This window comes from Athene cunicularia (genome assembly GCF_003259725.1).
Source record: "Athene cunicularia isolate RWA chromosome 17 unlocalized genomic scaffold, athCun1 chr17_part1, whole genome shotgun sequence".
Taxonomy (NCBI): domain Eukaryota; kingdom Metazoa; phylum Chordata; class Aves; order Strigiformes; family Strigidae; genus Athene; species Athene cunicularia.
In genome coordinates, this window is record NW_020799122.1 from 10,905,589 (window position 1) to 10,925,309 (window position 19,721).

The 19,721-nt window shown below is 46.7% G+C and overlaps 2 protein-coding genes across 5 annotated transcripts in view; one reads left to right on the forward strand and one right to left on the reverse strand.

The window, feature by feature from the left end:
• The window catches only part of RPL12 (ribosomal protein L12), a 2,760-nt gene extending 2,442 nt beyond the window's left edge, over nt 1–318 (reverse strand). Inside the window, exon 1 of the mRNA XM_026860692.1 lies at nt 238–318. Within this exon, the coding sequence (XP_026716493.1) occupies nt 238–318 (81 nt within the window). The remainder of the gene's footprint in view (nt 1–237) is intronic.
• Nucleotides 87–19,721, forward strand: part of LRSAM1 (leucine rich repeat and sterile alpha motif containing 1) — a 30,013-nt gene continuing 10,378 nt past the window's right edge. The window contains exons 1-15 of one of the 4 annotated variants that reach the window (XM_026860146.1): nt 87–693; nt 4,180–4,362; nt 5,912–5,968; nt 7,603–7,647; nt 8,184–8,261; nt 9,101–9,169; nt 9,907–9,991; nt 11,323–11,444; nt 12,662–12,752; nt 14,723–14,853; nt 15,489–15,518; nt 17,280–17,402; nt 17,492–17,631; nt 18,049–18,093; nt 19,092–19,162. In XM_026860146.1, coding sequence (XP_026715947.1) covers nt 4,291–4,362; nt 5,912–5,968; nt 7,603–7,647; nt 8,184–8,261; nt 9,101–9,169; nt 9,907–9,991; nt 11,323–11,444; nt 12,662–12,752; nt 14,723–14,853; nt 15,489–15,518; nt 17,280–17,402; nt 17,492–17,631; nt 18,049–18,093; nt 19,092–19,162 — 1,159 coding nt within the window. In that variant the 5' untranslated portion in view covers nt 87–693; nt 4,180–4,290. Of the gene's footprint in view, nt 694–4,002; nt 4,145–4,179; nt 4,363–5,911; nt 5,969–7,602; nt 7,648–8,183; nt 8,262–9,100; nt 9,170–9,906; nt 9,992–11,322; nt 11,445–12,661; nt 12,753–14,722; nt 14,854–15,488; nt 15,519–17,279; nt 17,403–17,491; nt 17,632–18,048; nt 18,094–19,091; nt 19,163–19,721 lie in introns of those variants that run through there. The other 3 variants (XM_026860143.1, XM_026860144.1, XM_026860145.1) reach the window with 3 other exon arrangements.

The window sequence follows — 19,721 nt, forward strand, 5'->3', positions numbered from 1 at the left end:
CGGAGTGGGGTGGCGCGGGGCGGGGTGTCGGCTCTTGGGGCCTCGGCAGCGCCTGCGGGGCCCTTCTCCCCTGAGCGCTGAGACGCGGGTCCGGGTTTCGCGGTGGATCGGCGGCGACCACCTCTGCTCCTCCCGAGGGTCCGTGTGGGTGCGAGACCCCTCAGGCTGTGCCTGGGCTTCTCAGAGGGGCGAGGGCAGGCACAGGGCACCGTGCAGGTGCCTCCGCTGCCTGCGCACAGGCGACCGGAGGTTTGGGATCAGGAGGAGCCCGCAGCTGCGGGTGTGCTTGTTGCGGGAGGAGACGCTGCCCTTGCTCATTGTTGCTGCTTTCCTCAGGTGTCGGGGCCGGTGCTGGCAGCGCTCAGGCCTTCAGGCACAGAACGGCTCCATTCTGGCTGATAAAAGAGTAAAGAAGAGGAGGACCGAGAAAGATAGCCTTTGGAAGCTGAGTGAACCCTGGGAGGGGGACACTGCAGGGAGCCCCAAAGAGAAGAAGAAGAAGAAGAGAATAGTGACAATAAGGGAAAGAGAGGACTGAGAGCCAAAGCTGGAGCTGGTGAAGAAGAGAGGAGGAGATTTGTTTCAGGCATTGCCAGGGGAGGTCCTTGACAGGATCAGGCAGAGCCTGGTTATTACAGGGAGTGGTACAACTGTCATGACAGCTCTCCAGCACAAAAAATGTGCTGTGGGAGAGTAAGTTACAGAGCTGCCTTCTGTCTCCGTCCTGAATCTTGTTCCAGTGCATGTTGGTCTGCAGGGCTTGCTGCTATCACTCTTACCCGCTTGGTAGTCACAGCGAGCAAGCCCTGAGGGATATCTGGTGACAGCTCTGTCCTTCGTGACTAGGCAGCATCTCTGCAGGAGCCCCACGCAGATCCCGACACTGGGTCACTGCTGCATTGCTGTGCTCCTGAGCAAGTTTTCCCCGAGAAAATAAAAACTCTCTTCTTTTCAGACCCCCATCTTGTCTGTTACAGTGCCGTGCCATATTGATGATGTCCAGAATGTTTTAAAAATTGGGGTTTGTGTCTTTTTATATAGCCATATTGCTGTTTCACTTTGATTACATTTGTTTGTGAAATTAGGGGTTTGGTTTTTTGTTTTACTCACAGCATCCAAACAGCTGCAGACTATAAAACACACAGTGGACATTCCCTTGCCATATCTCCCCCTGTGTGTGTGTTGCTGCTGTTCAGGAGGCAGAGTGGGTGCCTGCAGAGGCCCCTGGCATCTGTTGGGATGTGGGATTGGCAGTTCATGGATGTTCACTCACTGCAGGGTGGGTGCTATCCCAGGCACTTACAGATAGTTCTTTCAATAACTTAATAAATAAAAATTACATCATATAAAATACGGTCACATGCCAAAGGCCCTTCTCATTATTGACTGCTGAGTACTAGTCTCAGTTAAAATTGATGATGGTCAGCAGAGCATACAAAAGACAATGTCACAGAGAGAGGGACAGCTTTGCAGCTTCCAGGTTTGACATATCTTTTCACGAAGGCAAGTTTGACATTTAAAGGCTATTCAAGACATTTAACAAGTCTCTGATTCTTCATCTTTTGATCCCTGGTATGATTCTTTTCCTATTCAACTGCCTGTCCTTCAGCCTTCATGTCTTAAAGGATTTTATTGGGTGAAAATTAAATAATGAGCTGTGACAGAGAAAGGTGAGAGGGGACACAGGGATGCTAAGTCCTCAGCACAGAGTAGAGTTATGGATATTGTGCTGCAGGCACCCTTGTCCTTCTGGTTTCTCATCTTTAAATTTCATTCTTCTGTTTCTGTCTGTGATGTCTGACCCTTGCATATGGCTCTTGATTGCTTTCCTGCGTTTCCTGTCCCTGATAATGAACTTCCCTTCTTGCTTAATCTCCTGGATTTTTGCTCTTACTCCCCTCCTGGGGAGAGGCGAGTCTGAGGGGCATTTCAGTAGTCTGAAATTGTTAAGAAGATAGTGAGGTGGGATGGCAGGGAAAGAGCCATGAAACTGTTGAAAGTTTGATTCTAATGCACAGAATGAGTTTGTAGCACCTTCTGCTGTGTCTCGTAGCTTGTGCCAGTAGAGTGGTGTGACAGCAGTACAGTGAAACAGGACATCCTTGCCTCCTTGTTTCTGGAGTGAAATGAAGGGTGGTTGCTTGGATGCATTTAAGACTGAGCTATATTTTGCTTTTAACTAAGGATTTATCTACATAAAGCTCTGTTTAGTTTTTGGCAGAGATGTCAATGTGCAAGGAATATCTCTGGCTGTATCCTGTGGGTACGTGATTTTCAGTATAGTTTGAGACCAATTTGTAGACACAGCTGTCAGGAAACCATCTTTTCTATGTAAAATGCATGAGCTTCACTGAGCACTAAACGAACTGCATTGTATGGCTGTGCCATTTACTGGTGCTGGTGAACTGGTGAAGTATTGACTATTTTGTAGTGGGTTTAAAATGCCTTATTAAAACAATGTTTTAAAAAGTCACTGCAAAGCAAAACCTCCAGTGCAAGCTTCATGGCATGTATTTTGATTGGGACTTTTGGCAGCTGTAGCTCCTGCCTGGGCCCACCTTTTTTACCATGCAGTGCTGATCATGGCTCCTTGGGTTCCTCGAGTAATCCAAGGCTTCTTACCCAGCTGATTCAACTCTCCCCCTTCTGGGCTCACTGTTGTTCTTCTGCTCTTCTCTCATTTTATCCCAGTCTTATCACTAAGTGATTCAGTCCTGCCTGCATCAGCTCACTTTGTGAGCCCTTGTTCACCAGCGGCCCCAACTCCAACTCCCTGCATTGCCAGTTTTTGCTCCCTGCTGTCATGCAGCCTCGGATGAACCCCTTTTTCTCCTTGATTTTATTGCTCAGCTGGCCCCCATCTCTCTTTTCCTAGCATCCCAACTGGTATCCATCAAATTACCAGCTGGTCTCCCCATTTCTTGTCCAGCCTGTTGTCTGCCCTTCCCTCACAATCTGCCAGCACATTCCCTTTTCCTCCCTGCTGAGCCAGAATCCTCTTCCAGAACTGACTTGGGTTTCTGTTAGATCTTCACCCACCTGCAGCACTGATTTCACCAAGCATCTTACTGTGATTCACTCTTTCCTCTCTCTGGTTCAACTTCTCTTCCCTTTACACTTGAATCAGCTGGTGTCTGCATGCAGTCCAGTTGAATTAACAGAAAAACATTTTCAAGGTTTGGGTCCTGTGATCCGGAACCACCATTTTGGGAAAGGTCTGGCTGCCCTGTAAGCTCATGACGGACTGTGGCAGTCTGACCTGGAGACACACAGCCTCGGAGAAGCTCCTGAGTGCCCAGGAGGGCAGACGGCACACCCAGCATGTGGCTGGGGCAGCAGTGATGGGTTCCAGTTGAGTTTTTCTGAGGTTTGGTTCTTTTGGCTTTGCAGGCAGTTATTAGACTATTGGAAAGTGATTTGGTTTTATAAACCTATTAAAAATCTGACTTTTAAGTTATTAGGTGTTTAAGCAGAACCTTTTAATCTCACTGTGTGACTCAAATGGGGAAAGCATTCCCGTGCAACTCTGCTTCTGCCTAGAAAGCAAGTTTTGTTAACTTGAGACAACCCCTAAAGCTCAGAAATAAAGTTTAGCTTGGGCATCCCGAACGTAGGGTCCCTGTGACATCCCGGGAAGTGGCTGGGATGAGCTGTGTGACGTGCAGACAGGCTCAGCTGCACTCAGTAGTCATCAGGTGCCTTGTAAACAGTTACCTGTATTTTGAACTGCATTGGGGTCTTGTTTATTCTCACCTGCCCTGGGAGGGGAAGGCAGCTCTTGTTTCACATTTCTAGCCTAACTTTATGCTAGAACATTTTACAGTCACTTATTATTGTGCCAGAATTGACTTTTAAGTAGTTTGTTTTTTGTCCCTGGTGCTTGATCTCTTGATATAGTTATGGCTTTTTTAGTCCTGTCCTAGAGTGGACCCTGCATTTCCTTGATCACCCAGCCCTCTTTCTCTGTATATGTTCCAGCTTGACACAATTTATGTTGCACAGGGATGACCAAGACAATTCACCCATCTCAGAGACACAGCAGGGCTTTTGCAGCTCGTGTTAGCACTTCCACTGTGGAGGTGTGCTGGAATCTGCCTGTTTGATCAAGCCAGGAAGGGCTTAAACAAAGACAACTGCTGAGACAATGAGTTTTTTCTTTTTTTTTCCCCCATTTATTAGAGCACTGTTCTGTAGTCCAGGCACCCCAGCAATGCATACTCTCGGAGTCCTCTGCCTTTAGTTACGCCGATCACTCGTGCCACTGAGACAGAGCTATAGTCAAAACTAAAGATGCCACTCTTCTTCCGTAAGAAGAAACCCAGCGACGATGCTCGGAAGCGCCTTGAATACCAAATGTGCCTGGTAAGCAGTGCCGAGATGTTTTCTGTTCTCTGTGTCTAGTCCTGGATGCCAGGCAAATGTCCCCTGCGTTACCTGTAGTCACATTACTGATCTCGCCAAGACAGCAGGTCATCTTCCTAATGAGATTCCAGAGAATTCCTGCTTTACTCATGTCCCTTTGCCCTCCCGTCCACAGGTCCCCTTCATGCCACTTGCATCCCTCTCTGCCGTTGTGGTTCCACATAACGTCCTCCACCTGCCAGCCTGCATATGGGACTCCATCCCTCCTTTCTCCTCCATGCCCCTTCACTCTTACAGATCTCCCAGATTTTTTCCTACCAAGGAAACTGTGACATCCCCTTTCCCATTGTAATTGACTTTCCTTGTGCCCCTTATGCCTCTCACTATTATTTTGTTTCTTCCTGTCATTCAGAGGATTTTATGGTTAGATGCTGCTGTTTGTTTTCCTGGACTAGGATTTGGCCAGGATCCTCTGGGGTCAATCCTCAGCAGATTGCTGTCATGCCAGTGGGGTCAGCAGAACTACCTGCCTTGCAGCAGTTGCAGATTTGAAGTTGGCTTCCTGAAAGCAATCTTCTTTTGAATTATGTCACCTATTCTGCTGTAGGAGCTGTGGACCAGTGCTAGCATAGGGGATCTGCTGTGCTCTACCTCAGAGGCACCTGCATTTTCAAAGTGACAAAATTATGCCAGTTGGATATCTGTAAGGTATTTTGGAAAGGAAGATTTTGTTATGTACCAACAATAAATGTATTCAGTTGGAGGTTTTCTGTTCAGCTCCAGTGGGGCTTGGGAAGGGTGCCTTAATCTGTCCATTCTAGGATTAGCTCTGTATTGCATGTGCTTAGTTTAGGGTCACATAGCCAGTTCTGAAGACTTAACAAGGGCACTAACACAAGCAGGTTTTATTGCGTTGTGTAGTAGCTTTTATTTAAGAAAATAATTCCAGAGATGCAATGCTGCTCATGGTGAGATTTGTCCAGTTTCATTGCTTTTAGCAATTGCATTGGAGTTGATTTGAACATGGAAAACCACTTTTGTACAGAAGCAGTGAGTCCTTGCTCATTCTTACACAGCAGAGCTGGCTCTGCAGGTCCCATGGAAGCAAAAAGGCAATAGTAGGTTATTTTGGTTTCTGTGTACAGTTCAGAAGAAAGTCAGTCTGCTGGGTGAGACATGCCAGTTACACCGCAGGCTCTTTCCAGGCTAGGACAGCACTGATGTTGTTCCTAGGAAGTGCCTCTCTTGAGAACCCATCATTCCCTTTCCATATCCTTTCAAGTTGCACAATTAGGACGTGCTTTGGTTCTTCATGAAGAAATTAATTTATTGCACCAAAAGGGTTTTTCTGAAGTTTGGTTTCCTGGTTTTGCTTGCTGCAGTTGTAGTAAGACACCCTTTGCTTCTAGCATCATCATCTGAGCTGTGTCAGAGAACTGCAATTGCATTTTCTAGGGAGGGGCCAGTTGAGTAGTTTAGTTGATACACAGCAAGAGGCCAGGTATTTCTGTATGCTCTAATTCTCTGGATGTGTATCTTCTCTCTCCAGGCAAAAGAGGCTGGTGCTGATGACATTCTTGACATATCCAAATGTGAACTCTCAGAGGTATGTTCTCTACAACTTCCAGTATTAGCTTACGGGTCTGAGTTCTCTGTCTGCTTCTTGTTACCAACTGTCAGATTTAGTACAATGTCCATGAGCCTTGAGACAGAAATGGGCTTGTGACTGATCTGCTTCTTCCTATGTCTGCTGAGCTCTGGCTTTCAGGTGAGGGCTTCTGCTTTGTTTTTCTTTTGATGGGAGATTGCCTGTCCTACCTGCTGCTTCCACTGCATTTCTGTCCTGGGAATCTTTTTTCATTTGACAAGATGGGAAGGGCAGGTTGGTCTCATAGCCTCCACCAGTACCTTGGTAGGACCCTAGTTTGGGACTTCATGGCCGAATTTTGCAAGTCATAAGGGAATTTGTTTGCCAAAGGCTGACTGTTTCTAATCTTAGAGTATAAAGTCTGCCACCTGCGCTTATTTTTCTGTGTAAGTGAAAATCCCTGGTTACAGACTGCTGGTTAAGGATGGAAATCTCACTTCCAGCTTGGCTTCTTTTATGGCAGCCAACTAAATTGGAAACAAGCTGTCTGCTGGAGTGTGAGCGGTTAGTGACAGATTGCCAGGCTTTCAGAAGAGACACATCTTTTTATTCTGGCAGCCGGGCAATCCTTTTAAGCAGAAGCCTGTTTCTATTTCACTTTCAGTTTGTATTCATTGTCCTGTGTTTCTAAAACACGTTGGTACCTGTGTAACCTTTTCTCACAACCTTTTGGCCTTTGCCTAATAAGCTAATAGATATTGCACTGCTCTTTGGGGAGAGACTTGGGACCATCCTGGAGAGGATAGCTGTCTGCTGTGCAGTATGAAAGGGCTTTGCCGAGACTTTGGGGAGTTTTGTTCCAAGATCGGAAGCCAACAGCATCTTGTGTGTAGGTCTGTGAGCTGTGTGGGACAGTCTGCAAACCAGTCTGGATAAAAGGGTGGCAGACAGAAGATGCACACTGAGCCAGCTCCATTCATAGCTGCAGCTGGTCTTGGATCCCCAGCAGCACCTTTGGGATTGGTACCATAAAATTCTGCCTTGCTTGTCTCCTTTTTAGCATTCATAGTTTCAATAAATAAAGTGAGCTATCAGTTTGGTCTTAAAATTAACTCTGGACAGCAGTTTGGCTGATGGCAGTTCCGTACTGCGGAGCAGGTCATGGTGGTCAGAGCCTTGGCTAGCATGGGCTGAATTTATTGGAACATCCCTTTTGTGACTGCCCCTCTCCTGCAGAGCCTTGCACATATGAGGACACTCAGTCCTGCCTGTTGCTCACCTTTCTGACTTAGCCCACTGCTCTGTGTTTGCCAAGGTTGCAAAACCATAGAATGCATTTGTGTGATGACTAACAGAAAATATGCCCGAACTCGAGTCATCTGCATATTGAATATTAAATCATGCAAGACTTGGAATTCTGCCCAAACCTCAGTCTGTTGTGTGCTGTGCATGACACTATCATATTGTGGAGAGCCATTGCAAATGAAAGCTAACCGAGAAGTACTGGCATCCTGAGCCAAAACCAGCGACTGGTAATTTTAAGTATCACTTGCATTTTCATCAAAGTGAATTATTCACACTTTACAGGTGGAAGTGCTTACAAAGGTAGTATCTTGAGAAGTCTGACATGACTATTTTTTAATTGTTTTCAGGTTCCTTATGGGGCCTTTGCAACTTGTAAAGTCTTGCAAAAAAAGGTAATGTTGCAATCAGAAATTATTAGATAATTCTATTATTATGCTTGAGTATTGTGTTTGAAATTACTGTATGTGGTTATTTATATGTTGCTTCAAAAGGAGTTTGCTTGTAATGAATTTGGCCACTTGTACGATACTACACAGAGAACAGTTTGGGTCTGTGTGCTTTAGAGCTAACTTCTGTCATGAAAGATGAGGTGATTGTTTCTGGTTTAGCCTATCTAATGATATTTCTCATGTAAGAAACTAGGCTCTGGTTTAGATCTCATGTTAAATGTTTGACCTGTTAAAATCCATTTATTATTTTAATATGTTATATGGTACTAAATAAGATATTGAGCTCCACAATATACAAATAGATGAAAGATATCTTGAATATCTTTTCTGTTAATACCTTAGGTCCTAAACCTTGAAAGGAATATTCTAAAATGTCTTCCACAATATACAGCCTCCACAATTAAATCTCAACAAATGTGCTTGTTCTAGACAGCAGCATCTCTTGTGTTCATGTTTCAATTGGATTTTTCCTCCCTTAGGTGCTGATTATTCATACAAATAATCTGACATCTTTAGTTCCAAAGTCCTGCAGCCTCCTGAGTCTCATAACTGTGAAGGTAACTGTGATGCTTAACAGTTACAGATCTGCTTTCTATTTTCCTTGAATTCTAGCTGCATTAAAACACACTATCCCAAATAAATCCCTTCTGTCTGACTGTCCTCACCAAGAATTGGTAACAAGGTGTGAAACCTGCCTTTCCTAGGTTTACCTCCCAGGTAGACAGATAGTGGCCACTGAGTGGTTTGTATAAAATCATAATCAGTCCCAGGAATCATTTATCCTCTTCATAATCCCACACTTCTCCCCTCAACAGCCTCTCACGGTGGTGGTCAGTCAGGGCTGAGTGTGTTGTGGAGTAGATCCACCTCTATTCTGCACTGAATGTGAATGAAACTGGTGATGAGTGACCATGTGTGATGGGGCTGTATCACTGTACGTGTCATATAAATGCTGAGGGCTTTCAGCTCCACCACCCTTGTGCTCTGGTTTCACAAGAGGCAGCAGCTCACCTCTCTCTGTGGAGGAAGGTCTCTAGGTGTAGTCCTACCCTCTCCCTGGGCCAGTGCTGGCGTTGAAGCAGTTCAGCTTGTGGATCCTCAGAAAATGTCTTTTTATGTCAGGCTGGCTCCATGGAAATGATTTATCCATTGGCTTATCCAGTTTTGTGGTACAGCTTCCTTGGGGTCACCGCTCTCCCTAGTCTTTCGTTTGTTTATTGATGTGTAGAGGCTTCAGTTTTCAAAAGACCTACAAAAATTAAGTGCCTCTGTCTCCTTAAAAACTTAAGCTGCTTTTCAAAGCCCCATTGAAAGGGAAGCCATTTTCATTGCTAGGTAATTCATGACCTTTCATTCTTGCATCATGACTGTTTGGTGATATCATCTACTCTTCCAGGTTCTAGACCTGCATGACAACCAGCTGGCATCGCTTCCTGCTGATATTGGTCAGCTGACATCTCTTCAGGTAAAAGATTTGCAGTTGCATCCCAAGTGTCTGTAAAGGGTAAAAGGGTATGTTACAGGACAGCAAGAATATAGGGTTGCTGCCATTTGGTTTATAATTAATCATAATTTAAATGATGGTGCTCATATTGTCAGATCTATCTCATTGACTTGACTGTCTCTGTTGAACTGGCTTTTTGGGGAGGAAGGCAGAAGAGCAGGCAGGCACTCTGAATTATATAGTCCCGGCTTAGCACAAGGGCTGTTGGTCCAAATGGCTCACACTGCCAAGCAGGTGCTCTGGGCAATCAGAGCTGGAGCTTCCAGTCCCATTGGTTTCCCAAAATATTCAGGTTTCACCATTCTCCCTGGTGTGATTATGTTGAGAACTCAGTGCAGCATGTCGTGTGCACGCTGAGGGTCCCCTCTGCTCAGGGTGCAGCTTCAGGTTCAGTCACTGCTCCCCTATGGGAGCCAGGGGGGAGGGGTGCTGCCCTGGAACTCTGCTTCCCAGTTCCTGCATCTGGGTTCAGCACCTGCTGCTGCTGTTGGTTGTCAGTAGGGTTTCTCACTACATAAGTAGCTAGATGTACCCTGTATCCAGGGCTTCTGGAATTTATTTGATTTTTTTTTTAACCCAGAATGTATTGTCTAAAACCAATTTCAAGTTGTCCTTCTGGGCCTGAAGGTAGGCATAGATGTGTAGATCTGAAACTTGTATAAAGAATATCTTGAATATCTTTTCTGTTAATACCTTAGGTCCTAAACCTTGAAAGGAATCTTTTAAAATGTCTTCCACAATCTATAGGAGACCTTGCACAGCTCCAGATGCTCAATGTGAAAGGTATGGCACATGTTTCTTGTCAGTGCTCTGAGCAAAGCACTATTTATTATCTAGGCTGTGTTGAGCTGTATTAGTAATTATTCCTTTCAACCAAAGCAAGCACCAAATGGTTTATGCTATGAATGTTAAGGAAGAACACAAAAAATATTTGAATTCAAATAGTTGGCAAGGCAGGAGAAATCACTTAAGCTGAAAATGATTCCTGAAGATTCCCTGAGTTATTAGGAGTAACTAGGGGTGTTCTGCTGCTTCTTAGGAAATGCACACGCTGTCGGCCTTGGTTCCCTGCTGTGTGCTTCAACTCATGGCTCTTGGGCCAGACTTGCTCCGATTGATGTTTTCATTCAGCCTGTTGCCTTTTCTCAAAGGGGAGGTTGTTGGGTCATTGTGCCCAGCCGATCTCAACAGCCAAGAGCTTACTTGTGTGCCTGCACGTGGGCAGCATTTCAGAGCCCCAGCTTGCCTCGCTCCTGCGGCCAAGAGTGCCCAGAGGGCTGGAGGCACGTGGCCTTCCCCGGGAGCACGAGACCCCCCTCGAGCTGGGAGCACTGTCTGTGCCCTGCAAGAGCAGTCCCAGGCCAGGGTTTATGCCCCTCTGCATAATGATTTAGACCAACCTAAGTAATCTGTCTATGCAGGTTCAAGTGTAAGAAAAATAGCAGGTCTTCAGTAAAGCAAGCAGAGCAGTCAGCCCAGATAAACTGCATTGCAATTAAATCCAGTGACACCCGGAGCTTAGTCCTGTGTAGCCCCGCCAGGTTTGTACAGCCCTGGCATAAAGGTCACAACCGTACCTCTTTTCAAGACTCCAGAGCTTTTTGCAGATATGCAGTGCCATAAATTTGGGAGAAAAAGGAGGCTTTGTTACAGGGAGTTGTTGCTGAAATGGAAGGAAGTGGAGGGTGAGGAGCTCAGAAGTGCAGCTCAGTTCCTTGCCGTAGTGCTCCTCAGCACCTGGCCTCTGTCTCCTGGATGTGCTGTCCCACACTCAGTCCCCTTGCACCAAAGGCAAGAAGACTCCCTGTTGCAAATATTGTCCTGATAAAGAGCACAGTTCCAGCCTGCAGCGGGTTCAGCTGAGAAGGTTGTTTCAGTGTGAGGAACTGCTGTTGGACCTGTGCACTGGGGCTGTGTGCAAGTAGATCTCGATCCCCATTTGCCTCACTGGGCAACAGCCCTTGGAGTCCTCGTGTGACCCACGACAGCCCCGTCCCTGTAGTACAGAAAATGAGTCATAAGTATGATTATGGTTTGGTGTCCCAGCAGATGAACTTGCTGGCTCCCACTTTGGAAAAGTTATGTGATACTAAATGACTCTTCTCTCTCTCTAGGTAACAAGCTGAAGGACCTGCCTGCTACTGTGAGTGGCTTGCGGAGCCTGCGCACTCTGGATATCAGTGGGAATGTGCTGCAAGAGCTGCCACAGGTGCTGGCGCACATCCGCACGCTGGAGGTATGCAGCCAACCGTGTCTGTCTCTCCTCTTTGCAGGCTGTTTATTTCACTCTAAGCTGTTTCTCTTCCTACTTGCTCAATATGATAATAAATTTAGCATAGGAAGTGAATTTTTAGGGCTTGGACAGGACTCACTGTGGGGGATTGTAACAAAGCTGTATGCAGTTCATGGTGTCCAAAATAGGTTTTGTGTACCCTTCCCACTTTGATCTTTTCTGATCACTTTTTGACATGGCTTAATCATGACAAAAGTATAATCCATGGGGAGTGAACCCCCAGGTATTTTCTGCCAGGGCTGTCTCTCTGAGAGCATGAACTGTGCTGTGGGCTCAGGCTGACTCAGCCCCTTTCCACCAAGGCTGATTCTAATTGAGCAGATGGATATTTCTGATGAGGTTTTTGCCTCCGTTGCTGTGACAGATCTCTGACTCATTGTCAGCCTCTGTAGGTTTCTGGCTCCCTGGAGTTCACTTTCAAAATGGGACAAGCATCAAGATTTTTATGGATGTGTTACCTTCTGGCTGCCAAACTTGTCAGTACTAAACTGTGCAAATGTCAGGCAACAGGGCTGACTCAGACACCAGCACTGAGGATGTGAATAAATGTTCTCCTGTCTCGAACACACAACATTAGGCTTCACTTCTCTTGCGGGCAGACTCTGAGATGAGGGATCTGTGCAGCTTTTTCCCTTGTGCTTGATAAAATTGTTCCTCTCTGGGCCTTCCCGCTATGCCCTTCTCTACAGGAGGGAACATTAGGTCCTTCTGATGGCCACAGTAGGACAAAACAGTAAGTGGTCCTTCCTCTTGTTCTTAACTGGCAACCCTTTTCTCTCTGTGTCCTTTGTATCACCATCCCTTGCATGTGTCATGTTTAAGGGCTCCAGCATACAGAAATTAGTAGAAAATGTCTGTAATTGAGAAGTGCTGTACCCACTTGTGCTTAAACACAAAGTAGACATGTCTGCATAAGGGAGATGTTTCACTGAAGGACCAATTCAGAAGCTCCTAAAATAGAGGGAGCTCCACTGAATCACCTCTGAAATGTGTCAAACACCCAATGGAAATTCACTGCAAACTCATATTTATGTCAAATTTAGGGTAAGATGAAATTATCACTCCATAAGTGAAATTTTGGGGAGCTCCAAGGATAACTGCAGTTGGACTCTGGCTGGGCCACCAGAATAACCTGCAGCTCTGTGTGTTCTCTTTTGGAGACGCTGACCTTGGATGCTTCTTCCATGACCTACCCATCACCTGATATTTGCAGAGCAGGTACAGAGTCCATTCAGCAGTTCCTCTGCAAAGGTAAGCAAGAGTTGTCTGTGGATGGTAGTGAGAACTTGGGGGACTGTGCTGTGCTCTCATTAGGTGCTTTGGCATGTTCAAACATTGCATTAACGAAGGACAGATGTTGGGCTGGCTTTGCTTGGGGTGGTTTCTGATGCTCTGCACGCATGTCTCCTGGTTTAGGCCCAGAGGGCAACTGAGCACCATGCAATTGTTCACTCATTCCTTCCCCCCAGCCCTGGGAAGGAGAAAAATTAAACAAAAAACCTCAGAAATCGAGATAAGGACAGGGAGGGGTTGCTCGCCCAGTTAAACAGTCACAGGGCTAAAGACAGATTCCTTAGGGAAAGAAAACAAGAACATCACTTTAATTCAAACACCAATAAAACTAACACTGTACAGACAGAATGGGACAGTGGGAAGTGTTACCATATGATAAAACACCTGCCCCACCCCTCCTTTCTTACCCAGGTCCAGCTTTTGTTGCTGATATTTCTACCTCCTCCCCCAGCAGTGCAGGGGGTGGGGGGTGCAGTCAGTCCACTGCATCTTCCTCCAAGGCAGGGGACACTCTTCTGAATTCTTCTCGCTGCTCCATGTGGTGTCCCTCTGACAGGAGACAGGTCTCCACAAACCCTCTCTGCCATAAATCCTCCCCACAGGATGCGTTTTTCTGGAGATGCTCTGGAGTGGGTCACCCCCGCATGTTGCAGCCCTCCCAGCAATGAGCCACAACAGGGGGGCAGCTTCTTCCCGCAGTCACAGCCTCCTTTAAGCACAGCCGGGGGGGTGGGCTCCTCCACAGGCCGCAGGTCGGCCTCTGCTCCACCGGTGATCTCCATGGGTGGCAGAGGGTGGCCCTGCCCTCTCACCATGGGATACAGGGGGCTCTCTGCTCTGGTGTGCCTCCCCCCCTTCCTCCTCCTTCCTTCCAGTGACCTCGGTGTTCACTGAGGTGTCCTTCCCGTAACTCCTCTCAAAGTCCCCACTCCCTCTCTGGTTCCCCTTCTTAATTAGCCACTGTCGCTAATTGGCTCAGCCTTGGCTGGAGGTGGGTCCGACTTGGAGCTGGGGGAGCATCAAGAAGCTTCTCACAGGGGCCATGGCTGTAGGGCCCCCCCCCTCCCCCTCCTTTGCTACCAAAAGCCCCACCAAGCAAACCCATCACAATGTGACAGGCTGGTCAGTGAGTTAAGTGCCTTTGCTGGGAGACAGCAAAACAGGAGTCCTTCCTTGAGACTTGCTTCTTACTGAATTTCACACTGAAATTTGTAATGGTTTTGTTAAAACATCAGAATAGCTGAGTCAGAGACTGAGTGACCATAAGAAGTCATTAGATCTCCCCCGATCTTGTTTTCTCATTTGTATTTTCTCAAGTGGGAGATGAGGCATTGCCTGGGTATAGCTGCCCTGGGACAAGGAAATAGACTCAGTTGTCACTTGATGTCCCTTCTACCCTCATTTTGTATGAGAAAAGACTTGGGGGCTGCAGACTGACGGTTTGTTAAGAAAGATGAAACTAGATGGAAAACTCAGAGGATGAAGGTAAAGTACTGTGAGTTTGTAAACACTGAGTTTAATACAGACAGGCAAGTTTGCAAGAGGTTTTATGCAGGGGAAGTGCCTGGCCAGACTTTGTGCTAATCCATGAAACAAAAGGGCAGTTGGAACTTATTTTGTTACAGGCAGGGACATTTGCAGCCTTGCAGAAGTCAAGATGCCTGTACCCGTGTGAGGGAAGCATTTCTCTCTGAGCAGGTCAGCTTTGATCATCTTCCTGGTGGGAACAGAGTGGCACAATCTCCTCTCAGAGCTTCTCGTTGTTAATCCTGCCTGAGCTGAAGGAGCTCTTCTGTGTCTCACTTGGCTCTGTGTGGGGAGAGGGAGCACAGTTGGAAGCAGTCTCACACCCCAGCCAGCCCTCGGTCACGCTGCCAAGGAGGTCTTTAAGCACCAAATGTTCTTGTTTTGTGTCTGATACCTTCCAGAGTGTGGAATTGCATATTACCCTCCCTCGAAGTATCTGCTCCCCACGCTGGAGAGCGACAGAGGAGGAACATCAGTGGATGGGGTGGACAGAGCAGTGCATAAGTACCTGGAGGAGGAGAGTGAGTGGCAGGTGAGGCTCCACTGCGTGTGAAGTTGTGCAAGAGGGTTTTGGATTTGCCTCGACTCCAGCAATGGATCTCACAGCACTAAGCACATCATCCTTCATCACCTTCCCTGCCACAAGATGTGTCTTTTAGGATCAAGAGAACATCAGTGCCCAGAAGCGCTGTGGGCGCGGGTGGCTCATCTCCTCCCCGCTGGGGATGGTGTTACCACTGCTGACTCCTGGAACACACCTCACAAAGAGCTGTTTCTGTCCTTGAAAGCAATGATACAATCAAAGGACAGGGGTGTCAGCGTGACACAGTGTGTGCAGTATGGTAACACATGCGGTTTTTTGGGGGGGACAGCAAACTGCAGAACCTTGTGATTCCCAGCCAAGTGCTTGGCACGTCCAGCCCTGCCTGGGAAAGGTGAGGCTAGGCATGTAATTATGATGATCTGTGCTAATTCCTGTGCTGTTTGACAAGTACGGAGCAAGTTTCTTTTACCCTGGAGAAGCATGAGTGACTCAATTTGTGGCTATGTTAATCTTCTGCCTTTGGTTGATGGCTTTACTCAGTTAGGGGAAGATATAATGTGGGCTAATGATATCTACAAAAAATTGCTTTTGGGAGTAAATGTCTGATTTTGCTTATTTTTTAGAACAAATTCTTGGATTATGAGAAGAGGAAGGTAAGGATGAACCCCTGCAAATGATTTGTCTGCAGAATAGCTCCACTTTTTTTTTTTTTTTTCTTTTTCCTCCCTTTATGCGGTTTCTCAGCCAAAATGGAATGTTTTGAGCACCGAGTTCTTGCAGAAAACCCCCAAGAGCTGCTCGCTCCTCACTGCAGGAGACAAGTGGGAGTGCGGGGAAATCTGTAGCTGACTTGTCTGACACACACAGCCGATGAGCTGCAGGTCTCTCTCGTGAGTGAGCAGTTCCACTTCAAATCAGTCTGTGTTTGTGTCACCAAGCGAGATAAAAAGAACTTATTGACACCAATGGGATGTAGATAACAGACACTCCTTTATTAACGGCCAGGTGTGCAGGGGAGTCGTCTCACCAACACCACATGCCTAACGTGTAGCATGCTGATTATAGAGGATATAATGATGCATAGTAAACAGATTCTCATACATAGTCGTATCAATTCTTGTAATTAATTTCCTTAATCCCACCCCTTTCCATTCATGTGCATTTTGTCTTTAAATTGAGTCAAAGGACTGCTTTTATGACCACCGCAGACCACCAACTCAAAAGAGAGACCCTCCAATGTCCTTGTCTCAAGGACTTTGGCTCACATTACAATTTTAACATGCTTTGAGGCCCTTTCACAATGTATCTTCTAGAACATCCTGGTCGATGGGGCAATAAACCATCCTTACTGAACAGCCTAACAATAGTACCTGGTCAGGAATCGTATTCTTTCAATAGAAATCTAGTTAATGATTATTACCAGCCTACGTGGCCTTAGTCTGGGACATTACAAAGGATTTTGTAGCAGCATGACTGGGCATATGGTTACTCTAAACTAAATGCAATATTTCTATGGCTACTTAAAACATTACACAACTACCTTTTTCTAACTGTTATAAAACTGATACTCCTGTAAAATTCCATTTAATTGATTAGGCCTAATCATTCCTTATTTAAATCAAAATCACCAAAAATCATTAAAATCAGCTCAAATTAATTAGTAACATGTGCAGAGTTGGATCTGAGGGCTTTCATACCTGGTGGCTTTTTTTCTTGCCTCTCTGTGCTGAAAGCTCAGTTTGTTTTTTTCATGCAGTGGGCAGCAGTATGTCCCTGCCCCAAACTCCAGCCCCTCTGTGACTACTGCTTTGACTCAGTGTCACCATTCCTGCTATTTCCTAGCGTTCCTTGTTTCTGTCCTCCATTCCCCTCATCTTGCTGCACTTTTAGTTTCCTGTTCTTTTTATTTCACTGTTTTTTGTCTCTTCCCCTGTGCCAGGCTCACTTTGAAATAATCAGAAGCTCCTGTAATGCATTTCACCTCTCCCCTTGGCTAGAGCTGCTCGTAGCTGGCTGGTGCCTTCCCTTGTTGTCTTCAGACAAGGGAGTCCCTTGCCATCTGGAATTGAACACAACCTTAATTTTGGGCTTCCCTCCGGGTGTTTGTACTGACTGTTTCAGTTGTGTGGGTTGATGCCCAGGTACTTCAGCTTTGTGACTTTGAAATGAGTTGTGGGGAGTTTGGAGACTGTCATAAAGAGAGCAGTAGCTTCTGCTTCACAATTTTTAGGTTCCTAAGGAGACAACATTCCCATCCCCTAGTCAAGTCTACTGTTTTCCATTTAGCTTGCTTGCTTGTAGTCAAGGGGTTTACTTTTACATTTTTGCCAGAATTTATACTTGCTTGGGAAGGAGCAGAGCCAGCCAGCATTCTACTGATTTCTGGCATTCATCTTTCTTCTTGCTCCTTTCAGGAAAAAAAAATGCAGGAGAAGCTGGAATTTGAGCGGCGCCTGAACATGGGGCAGAGAGAACACGCTCTGCTTGTTCAGCAGATCAACAGTCAGAAGGATGAGATACTGCAGACAGTGAGAGAGGTGGGTCTCCTCTGGGCAGGCCCTGTACAAGACACTGCTTTTCCTAAACTGACCAATTCCTCCTTTGGTTCTCTCTTGCTTTGACTCAGGACCAGATGAGGCTGGAGAAGGGTCTCACCAAGCACCAGCGCTATTTGGAGGAGGAGCGCCTGAAGCTGCTGCAGCAGTTGAAGCAAGCAGAGCAAGGCATTGCCAGCCGTATCCAGAAGCTGCTAGAGGACAACCAGAGGTAGGGTCCCAGGGTGCCTTACAGTGATCTCTGTCCTTCAGGGGCTCATGTTAATTTGTCTTATTCTGAGCAGTTCACTGTGCCCCTTCTGAGTGTTACGGAACCGATCAGGATCGATGTCTGTAGGTGGTGCCTTAGCTGTTGAACTGCCAAAGTCCCATTTAAAGGAAGTGGAATTTGACACCTTAAACTGCATTTCACACATAGGTGTGCTGTTGGAGTTTTGCAGTGCTTTGAAAAAAATTTTGAATTCCTCATGGAAGGTGGATATTTGAAGTATTTGAAGGTACCACTGCCTAGATCAGCTGGATCTCCTGCTGGGCTGGTGCTGATGCAAGCAAAGTCATTTTCTGCTCTCTGGGAGAGTAGAATGTCCTGCTCACTTGATGAAAACTTCTTGTTTTATCTCTTTTTTAGGCAAAAACAAAGTTCAGATATTCTGAAATCCTTGGAGAATGAGAGGTGAGTCTCCTTGAAACAAGCTCTTCTGAAAGAGGGGCAAGAAGCTGGGAAGAGGGCTCGGACCTTCTTTTCAGAGCCACCAGTCTGAACCCACCTTAAGTCCGGGGAGATTCATGTCATACCTGCAGCTGGTTCTGGTCACTGCTGGAGGCAAGACATTGGACTAGATGTGCCTGGTCCTACTCAGTCTGGCAAACCCAATGGGATGGTGATTTTATCTTTTTCACCTCTGAATGGTCCTAGCTAAGGAGTTTGGGAACAAACCCCTATATTCCACTGTCAGGGACCAACAGAAATGCTACATCTGTTGGAAAGCAATTTATGAAAGTGGTCCAGTAATGTGTACAGGCTGGGAGGAATACGTTGAAAGCAATGCTGCCATTCAGCCAACACTCTGAGCTAGCTTTGTCACCAAAATCAGTTGTCCCCAACTCTCCCCTCCCTTCAGCCAACTGTTTGTGCTGTGGCACAGTAAACTGGATGGGGACACTGACCTGGCTGAAAATAATCCCTTTGTATGTCAGATAGTTTTCCAGCCAGACCAGTTCCTGATCTGTTGAGTGATGCTGTGTGTGTTTGTGCTAGGACAAGGATGGAGGAAGTGGGAATGGAGGCCACACTGCTGCCTTCAGTGGCACTGCTCACTTAGGTCAGGTTTAAAGTGCTTGTCAGGCCTCAAGAGAAAGGAAAGCAATAAATGGGACTGGCACAGTGTTTGGTGCGAGTGTATGCACATTGCATAAATGTTCTGTTTCTCAGAAAGATCAGCTTTCCAGTCCAAGAATCAATTGTCCCTGTGGTTTTGAGCAAAACTTATGTTGTCTCTTCCTTACCAAGAAATCACGGAGACTTTTGTGTCTCTTATAAGCACATTGCTTTCCTGAGTAGGTGGCAGAGTGAATCTGCCCAGCCTTTAGGCTCTGAGCTGGGTGAGTGGGGGAGAAGTGAGATACTGCTTATTTGAAGGAGTGGCTGAATTGTTCTTGTTTGTTTGTCAGAATAAGGATGGAACAGCTGATGGCAATAACACAGGAGGAGACGGAGCATCTACGCAGAAGGGAAGTGGCCTGTAAGTCCAGACAACTCTGGGGTGGTAAAGTGCAAGAAAGACCTGGTTCCACTGGAGATGCGCTGAATAGGTGACAACCATATGGGAGGTGCTTTGTCACACACCCATTCATGCTCTGTTGCTGGGTGCAGTGGGGCAGAGCTGCAGGGGTAGTATTACACATGTACCATATCTGATCACAGAATCCCAGAATCACCCAGGTTGGAAAAGCCCTTGAAGCTCCTCCAGCTCAACCGTGAACCTCACCCTGACCGTTCCCAACTCCACCAGATCCCTCAGCACTGGGTCAGCCCGACTCTTCAACCCCTCCAGGGATGGGGACTCCCCCCCTGCCCTGGGCAGCCCATTCCAACGCCCAACAGCCCCTTCTGCACAGAAATCCTTCCTCAGAGCCAGCCTGACCCTGCCCTGGGCAGCTTGAGGCCATTCCCTCGGGGCCTGGCGCTGGCTCCTTGACTCAAGAGACTCATCCCCCCTCTCTGCCCCCTCCTGGCAGGGAGTTGCAGAGGGCCAGGAGGTCTCCCCTCAGCCTTCTCTTCGCCAGACTGAACCCCCCCAG